Raw genomic sequence first — 10,043 nt, 5'->3', positions numbered from 1 at the left:
TTACTGTCTTTCAAATGGATGTGAAAAGGGCTTTTCTCAATGGAGAATTGGAGGAAGAGGTATATGTTGAACAACCTTCAGGTTTTGTAGATACCAAACATCCAGATTGTGTCTACAGGCTTGATAAAGCACTTTATGGACTTAAGCAAGCTCCTAGAGCATGGTATGAGACTTTAGCTCAGTTTCTTCTGGAAAGTGGATTCAACAGAGGGACAATAGACTAAACACTGTTCTACCTCAACCATGGAAAGGACTTACTTCTGGTCCAGATTTATGTTGATGATATCATTTTTGGATCTACAAATGACAAACTTTGCAAGAAGTTTGCCAAACTAATGCAGTCAAGATATCAGATGAGTATGATGGGGGAACTTAGCTATTTTCTGGGCCTTCAAGTCAAGCAGAATGAGGAAGGCACTTTTATTTGTCAAACCAAGTACACCGGAAACTTGCTAAAGAAATTTGGAATGCAAGATTGTTCAAGTGCATCCACTCCAATGGCCACTGCGACAAAACTGGATACGGACACTGGTAAATCAGTAGATATTACTGACTACAGAGGTATGATTGGCTCTCTACTCTATCTAACTGCTAGTAGACCTGATAGCATGTATGCTACCTGTCTTTGTGCAAGATTTCAAGCAGATCCAAGAGAACCTCACTTAACAGCTGTAAAAAGAATCTTTAAGTATCTTAAAGGAACAGCTGCTCTGGGGTTATGGTATCCTAGAGAATCAGATTTTAACCTAATAGGTTACTCAGATGCAGATTTTGCAGGTTACAAAATTGACAGGAAAAGCACAAGTGGAAGCTGACAGGATTTTCTTGTAAAAAATAAAAAGAATAGACTGGATTTTCTTAAAAATGGATAGGAATATAGGATTAATTAAGTTGATTTTTTTACAAATTTCTTTTACATTTTGTACTCTCTTTTATCTTTAGTTGCATGGAATTTGATTATTAGTTTCAAAATTACGAAAAATAATATATCTTTTTGGAATTATTTTTTTTTGCAAAATTTGTTTGGATTTACATTTTTATGTAGAATTTTAACTAAAACTATAATTATTCTAGGATATTAATTTTTGATAGAAGTCCTTAAATTCTTTTTAAATGACACATATTGGTGAAATTTATTATAATTAACAGCATGAATCTATTAAAATTTACTACTAACTAAACAATAGAAAAATGACTACTCATTTATTGGAAAGAAATTGAAATTCATATAAATACTCTTGAATTTCTCTATTGTCAAAAGCCCAAAACTTAAAATGGAGTTTTTATAAAACATTTTACATTGAATGTATTTATATGCACGTAGAGACTTCACTGTTTCACCATGTATTAGGGTATTGCTAGTCTGCAGGGATGTAGAACAATAAAAGTAGGCTAAATCCCTCTTGAAAACGAAATTACGTTTAAGTATCACTATTAATATACTTTGAGCAAGCCATTACGTTTAAGTATCACTATTAATATACTAGACTCTTAAGCTCACGAAAACTAGTACCTGTCAAAATAAAGCAAAATTCAGGACTAACTACAATGAGAAAATCTATTTACACAACATTTACCAGGAAGTGACCATAACACTGCTTAAATGTATGAAATCTTGCATATACAAAAATGTAAATTCTTCAAAAATGTACCCATGAGGAATACGGAGAGGACGTGTAAGGGGGAACATTCACATTGATACTAAGACAAAAAAAATAGTTTTCTCTTAATTCTTCAATCTACGGTTAAAGATTACTAATTGTTTTTGTACATTGCACAGCCTCTCCCATAAATAATTAAAACTCAAATCATCAAAATTCGATTGGATGAAATACATATCATTTGGGCACAACCAGGAGGAACTTTATACATATGCAAATAAATTTATTTTATTATTTTCTTGTATATATAATTAACAGAGAATTGCATACATCTCTGTAACAACTTTTCTGGTTACTTGCAGAAATTACATCGAGATTCAAAAATAAAATCTCTAAAATGGCAAAACACAGATAATTGAAAGCCACTTTAAATTAAAAGAACGAAACGTTACCTTTAAATCTCGAATGTCAGTGATGCTAATATGAGCTCTGGGACTGTTTGGTGTCTTGGGAGGAACGGTGTCTTGAGAGAAGAAAATGACCTCTTTTTATTGAGTCAAATTTTCATGAAAACCGGTTAATGTTGAAGTGAACAAATTCTTGATTATTTTAGTACCGCCTGTTGAACGTTTTAGAATTGTCTAGAAGAATTTTGGATCTTTCTAGCCTTTCAGCATAAGTTCAATTTTCCTAAAATGTAGGGAATATATATATGTATATATATATATATATAGGATTAGGATAATTTTCTTCTGCAAAATATTACCTGTTATTGGCCGAATCAACTTCGATTGATGTTTTTATGAAATAATATTTTCAAAATTAAAAAAGATAATATACCTTTCAGATCTTTTTTTAAAACAAAATGTACTCTGTTTATATGACAGTTTCATTTCCTCTGTTTATATGACAGTTTTCATCAAATCATTGTTCTATTAATATCTATAATCCAATCATTAATAGTATTAGTCAATCTGATAATTCTGTTTGAACACCTTGGCACGTAGTGATGAATTCTGGAGGAGATGTATGCGAATTTGGTCATTGATGAGGAGGAGATGGATGAAATAGTGATTGCAAATAATGAGATGACTGAACAAAAAACAACGTTTATATTGGTAGGAAAATTTTTGACGGAGAAAACTATAAACTTTCAAGCTATGCAGAATCTAACAGCGTCATTATGGCGGCCACGAGAAGGAATGGAAGTCCACAGTATGAGGGATTTGAAGTATTTGTTTGTGTTTTACCATAAGATGGATGTGCAAAAGGTAATAGAAGGTGGCCCTTGGTCATTTGAGCAGGCGATGCTTGTGCTTCATCAACTGGAGATGGGGGAGGATCCAGCTGCAGTTAAGCTACAGAATATGGAAATGTGGGTGCAAATATATGATTTACCTAGGGGTTTTGTTTCGGAAAGTATTTTGAAAAGTGTTGGTGCGTCTTTGGGAACGTACATTAAATCAGGGTCAGGAACGTTTGATGGAGGGTGGACACCATATGTACGTATTCGAGTTGCACTGAATGTTGATAAACCATTAAAGAGAAGAATGAAGATAAAGCGAGAAGGAAATAGTTGGTGTAACACCCCCAAATCCGGGGTCAGGGATTCGGGTTGTCACGAGTTCCATTTCCCTTATCAATACTTAATCTTAACAGTCAACCAACTACTGAGTACTGTGACCCCACAATATACACACACACACCACAAGTTATAGTCTCAGAGATGAATACAAAAAATAACACAAGTCATTTTATTCCACAATTATAAGTCATTACACCTCAAAAGGGTTTCTGAATAAATTTACATATTCTTTGCCATTATTACAATTAATAATATACATAAGTCTGGTACATCAAAAGTTAAAAGCCTAGCCTATTGGTAGCTCCTACCTCAGCCACAACGACATCAACGCCTACAGGAAACTGCGGAACTTTTCCTATCCGCTCACGAATTGGGAGCTTGGTCATGCTCATCTTGTCTATCTGTTGTTGTGTGATGAAAGAAGAAAGCAAGGGTGAGCAACAAGCCCACCGAAATAATATGTATAATAATTTACAATATATGAGCATTCTTATAGTACTCATGAAAGTTGTTAGGAATATGTGTATTAGTTTGATGATAAGTTAAACAAAACACTTAAGTAGAAATCTAGTATTTGTAGCCTCAACGGATAAGACCATCTTGGCTATCCGTTGAAGGAGTAGCTTTACTTAGCAATAAGTTTAGTATTGTAGCACATTTCATTCTCTGGATTCAAGTTGTAATTCTTAGATGTTGTAGGAAATTATCAGTCATGTTGACTACTAATGGATATGCAAATAGGAGGGCTAATTGTAAATATTTCATGCCTTGTAATTTTGTTTAAGTGAAGAAGTATCAACGGATATTGAATACCTTCAACGGATAAGAAACAAAGATTCAACGGATGTCTCTAATGCTTCAACGGATAATATCCATCAATGGATAAGTGCTTCAACGGATAAAGACTTCAACTGATAATGCATCAACGGATAAAGCTTTAACGGATAAAGCCTCAACGGATAAGGCATCAACGGATGAAAGCTTCAACGGATGCTTAGTTCATTAGCAGTTGATAGTGACAATTCACAAGCTGACAGAGGCACATGGGTTGACAGAGACAAACTGGAATGTGGAAGCCTCTAGGAGGAATCAAGAAAATGCAGCATTTCCATTCTGATGCAAACAAGGGAGTATTCAAAGATTCACAGATTATCCTAGATTGCATTGGATAGAGAAATGAAGAAGAAACATGTGAAGAATCTTTTTAATTATATTTTACAGTTTTGTCTTCACTTGTAAACTTGGTGATATATAAACCAAGTAGCAGCTAGTAATTAGATAAGAATTTTCCAGAGCTGTTTAGAAATATCCAGAGAGAAAATTATCTAGTTTGTAATAGGAAGCAGCTGTGATTTAATTCTTTGAATCACAGATTTTCTGATATAACACATCTCTGGTGGAACAACAAATCCACCAGAAATTTTTTTAAGTTTTTTGTGTTCTTTACATTTGTGTTTGAATATATATCTGTTTGTATTAGCTTCAAGCCATTCACACACTTGTTCTAAAAAACACTTAGCCTTAGAAACTGCTCAAAACTTGAAAAAGTTTTGAGATTTACATTCAATCCCCCTTCTGTAAATCTCATTGTTAGTCCACTGGGAATAACAATTGGTATCAGAGCAAGCTCTTAACATCAAAGAGTTTAAAGATCTATTCTGCTAACATCATGAGTAAGAAGGATATTGGTGTAAAGATTCAAATCCTGGAAAGAGATAACTATCATCACTGGAAAGTGAAGATGCATTTACATCTTCTCTCTCAAGATGAAAGCTACATCAACTGCATTGAAAATGGTCCTCACATCCCACACAAGGTGGCCACAGCTGCTACTGCTACAGTTGCTGTTGGACAGTCTATTCCCAAGCCAAAGGCAGAATGGACTATTGAAGATATTGAAGAGGTTCACAAGGACAAGAAAGCCATGAACATTCTGTTTAATGGCCTGGATCAAGATATGTTTGACAATGTCATCAACAGCCAAACTGCTAAGGAAATTTGGGATACTGTGCAGCTTATCTGTGAAGGCACTGAGCAAGTTAGAGAAAACAAAATGCAGCTTCTCATTCAACAGTATGAATATTTTCACTTTGAAGAAGGAGAATCATTGAATGATACCTTCAACAGATTTCAGAAACTATTGAATGGATTAAAGCTGTATGGGAGAGTGTACCAAGTCAAGGACTCCAATTTAAAATTTCTAAGGTCTCTACCAAAGGAATGGAAGCCTATGACTGTTTCTCTAAGAAATTCTCAAGATTATAAGGACTTCACACTTGAAAGATTATATGGAATTTTGAAGACTCATGAACTTGAGATGGAGCAAGATGAGCTGTTGGAAAAGGGAAAGAGAAAAGGAGGATCAGTTGCACTTGTAGCTGACAGTGAAAAAGTTGAAGCCAGGAATGAGGAAAAGATAATGCCAAGTCTCAAAATTGGTACAAGCAAATCAGAATCAAGCAAGGGTAAAGAGCAAGTTGTTGAGGATGAAGACAATTCCAGTCAGGATGACTCTGATGATATTGATGAACATCTGGCTTTTCTGTCCAGGAGGTTTGCAAAGATGAAGTTCAGGAAAAATACAAAATTCACTAAGCCAAACAAAAACATGGTGGACAAATCAAAGTTCAAATGTTACAACTGTGGCATTAGTGGACACTTTGCAAGTGAGTGTAGGAAGCCAACTTCTGATAAAAAGAAATTTGAGCAAGGTGATTACAAAAAGAAGTATTTTGATTTGCTCAAACAAAAGGAAAGAGCTTTTCTCACTCAAGATGATTGGGCAGCAGATGGGGTCAATGAAGATGATGATGTGGAATATGTCAACCTAGCCCTGATGGCTAATTCTGATGAAAATGAAACTAGTTCATCAAGCAACCAGGTAATTACTACTGATCTCTCTCAGCTTTCTAAACATGAATGCAATGAAGTCATAAATGATATGTCCAATGAATTATATCATTTGCGTGTTTCCCTTAAATCACTAGCTAAAGAAAACACTAGGATCAAAGAGAATAATGTGTTTTTAAGTGATAGGAATGCTGTGTTAGAGAATCAGGTAATTGAGCTTGAAAAGATTAAACTTAAATGCTTGACTGTTGAGAGTGAACTAGAAGAAGCTGTTAAGAAAGTAGAAATTCTTTCTAAACAGTTAGAAAGTGAGAAAGAGGTAATCAAGGTCTGGAAAACATCTAGGGATGTTAGTGTTCAAATTGCCAAGCTTCAGGGAATTGAATCATTCTGTGAGGATGCCTGGAAGAAAAACAAAAAGGAGTTAGAATTAATTGATGGATTGTCAACGGATGTGGAATCAACGGATGATGAAAGTTATCCGTTGAAGGAAGAAAAGGAGCATCCGTTGAAGGTCATCAATTAAAACAGGAAAGTAATTTTAAAAATAAAAACCTTAATAAGAAGAATGATTCTACTCTCAAGAACTTTATCAAAGAAGGAGCTAGCACATCCAAAGATGCCAGTAAGGTGAATATAGGACACATGACTTTAGATCAGCTGAGAAATAGGCTTAAGTTGGTTGAGGATAAGAAGGAAACTAAAAGAAAATCTAAAAGAAATGGGAAGGTTGGGATTAATAAACATAATAATTACACACGTGATAGGTATGCTCCTAGAAAAAGCTGTGTGCATTGTAAAAGTGTTAATCACCTATCTGATAATTGCAAATCTGTTAAAAATACTCCCATGCCTTCAAATCCCTCCATGCCTAACATGTCTATGTCACCTTTGCATGCTATGCCTGTTATGTCTCATCAGAATCCTCATGCACATTTTGCAAACATGCCATATATTAATAATCCTTATTTTACTGTATTTAGTATGCCTCACATGCCATACAATATGCCTATGTGGAATAACATGTTTGCACAATCTATGCCTTATCAATCAAATGTGCTAAATAATTCTGTGACTAACCCTACACTTCAACCAACCACATCTGAGATCAAGGTTGACCCAAAGTTACCTAAGTCAAAAGATGCAGGAGGAATGAAGTCTAGGAAAAAGACTAACAAGGCTGGACCCAAGGAAACTTGGGTACCAAAATCAACTTGATTGATTTTGTTGTGTGCGGGGACAAAGAAGGAATCTATGGTACTTGGACAGTGGCTGTTCAAGACACATGACAGGAGATTTCACCCTGCTCACAGAGTTTAAGGAGAGAGCTGGCCCTAGCATAACCTTTGGAGATAACAGCAAAGGATTCACTATGGGATATGGCTTGATTTCAAAAGGAAATGTCATCATTGATGAAGTTGCATTGGTTGATGGTCTCAAACACAACTTATTGAGCATCAGTCAACTATGTGACAGAGGGAATACTGTTTCCTTCAATTCTGAAGCCTGTATTGTCACAAGTAAAAAGGACAATAAAGTGGTTCTAACTGGAGTTAGAAAAGGGAATGTGTACTTAGCTGACTTCAACTCTACAGATGCAGAATCCATTACTTGTCTTTTCAGCAAAGCAAGTGCAGTTAAAAGTTGGCTATGGCACAAGAAGCTGTCCCATTTGAATTTCAAGACAATGAATGATCTAGTCAAAAAGGACTTGGTTAGAGGAATGCCTCTAGTGGAATTCACAAGGGATGGACTGTGTGATGCTTGTCAGAAAGGAAAGCAAAAGAAAGTATCATTCAGTAAGAAGCTTGAATCTGCAATTGATGAACCATTGCAACTGCTACACATGGATCTTTTTGGACCAGTCAATGTATTGTCAATTTCAAGGAAAAGATATTGCCTAATGATTGTTGATGATTTCTCTAAGTTTTCATGGGTCTATTTTCTTGGATCAAAGGATGAAGCTAGTGAAATCATTATCAATCATATCAAGCAAGTCAACAATCATCCTGATTTCAAAGTAAGGAATATTAGGAGTGACAATGGAACTGAGTTCAAGAATTCAACCATGAAGTTGTTATGTGAAGAAAATGGGATCATGCATGAGTTCTCAGCTCCAAGGACTCCACAACAAAATGGTGTGATGGAAAGGAAGAACAGATCACTAATTGAGGCTGCAAGGATAATGTTTGAAGAGTCAAAACTCCCAACTTACTTTTGGGCTGAGGCTGTTACACTCAGAATATTTCTCTAATCAATCAGGCAAAAGGCATGACTCCCTATCAATTATTCAAGAGAAGAAAACCAACTTTAAACTTTCTGCATGTCTTTGGTTGCAAATGTTACATCTTAAGGAATCAATCTGATCACAAAGGGAAGTTTGATGCAAAGGCTGATGAAGGAATATTTGTTGGTTATTCTGCTGGAAAATCTTATAGGGTCTACAATCTAAGAACCAACATTGTCATGGAATCTGTACATGTTGTGTTTGATGATAAAAAGATTGATGGACTAACAGATGAGGGACATCATGAAGGACTCAAATTTGACAACATTGAGATATATTGTGATGATAGTGAAGATGAGAATGATGAAGAAGGCATCTCAAGAAGAATTCAGAATCTGCCTTTGGATAATGCACAGAATGCTGCATCCGTTGAAAGTCATAATTTAGCTTCCGTTGAAAGAAGCAATGCAGCATCCGTTGAAAGACAAAGTGCATCATCCGTTGAAGTTCATAATGAAGCATTCGTTGATCACAGTCTGTCAACGGATAATCAATTCACTTCATCAGTTGATAGAGCTCCCAATTCCTTTCAAAGGATCAGCAACTCAGGGGGAGTTTCAACCAATCAACATTCTATCTCACATCATGACAATACTGAGGCAACCTCATCTAGAGCTAATCTACCACCTCAAAGGAAATGGACCAAGAATCACCCTTTTGAACTGATCATTGGTGATGCTACATCTAAAGTGCAAACTAGAAGGGCTACTCAAGATGAATGTCTGTATAGTAGCTTTCTATCACAGGAGGAACCTAAGAGAGTGGAAGAAGCTCTATTGGATCCAGATTGGATTTTAGCAATGCAAGAGGAGCTAATCCAATTTGAAAGGAACAGAGTATGGAAGCTGGTACCCAAGCCAAAGAATAAGAGTTCTATTGACACAAAATGGGTATTCAGAAACAAGATGGATGAAAATGGCATTGTCATAAGGAATAAAGCCAGATTGGTTACTAAAGGCTATTCTCAACAAGAAGGAATAGATTTTGATGAAACATTTGCTCCAGTTGCCAGACTTGAGGCCATCAGAATCTTTCTAGCCTATGCAGCTCATGCCAATTTCAAAGTCTATCAAATGGATGTCAAGAGTGCATTTCTAAATGGGGAATTGGAGGAAGAAGTTTATGTAAGCCAACCTCCAGGATTTGAAGATCCAAACTTTCCAGACTATGTGTATTATCTGTTGAAAGCACTCTATGGACTAAAGCAAGCACCTAGAGCCTGGTATGAGACTTTGTCAAAATTCCTTCTAGATAATCACTTCACAAGAGGTACTGTTGACAAAACTCTCTTCTTTAGAAATGTTAATGGCTCTAAAATACTTGTTCAAATTTATGTAGATGATATTATATTTGGATCTACAGATGATAAGTTTTATAAAAAGTTTGCTAAGTTAATGCAAAGTAAATATGAAATGAGCATGATGGGAGAACTAACTTATTTTCTTGGTTTACAAGTTAAACAAGTTAGCGATGGAATTTTCATTAGTCAAACTAAATATATTTATGATCTTTTAAAGAAGTTTGACTTAATGGACTGTTCATCTGCAAAAAACTCCCATGGCCACTGCCACCAAGCTTGAATTAAACAAGGCTGAAAAGTCTGTGGATATTTCAAGTTATAGAGGTATGGTTGGCTCACTTTTATATTTAACTGCTAGTAGACCTGATATAATGTTTTCTACATGTCTCTGTGCTAGATTTCAAGCTGACCCTAAAGAAT

General features: G+C 35.5%; 1 protein-coding gene across 1 annotated transcript; it reads left to right on the top strand.

The window, feature by feature from the left end:
- Positions 1-2,626: 2,626 nt before the first annotated feature.
- LOC141701122 (uncharacterized) lies at positions 2,627-3,176 on the top strand (the record flags this gene model as incomplete). The annotated part of the gene is made up of 1 exon (XM_074504761.1): positions 2,627-3,176. A coding segment is annotated over exon 1 (550 nt), but the record flags the coding sequence as incomplete, so codon positions are not given.
- Between the last annotated feature and the right edge of the window lie 6,867 nt (positions 3,177-10,043).

This window comes from Apium graveolens, unplaced genomic scaffold (genome assembly GCF_009905375.1).
Source record: "Apium graveolens cultivar Ventura unplaced genomic scaffold, ASM990537v1 ctg3371, whole genome shotgun sequence".
Lineage (NCBI taxonomy): Eukaryota > Viridiplantae > Streptophyta > Magnoliopsida > Apiales > Apiaceae > Apium > Apium graveolens.
Note: the sequence above shows the minus strand (reverse complement) of the source record. Positions and strands in the feature narration are given on the sequence as shown.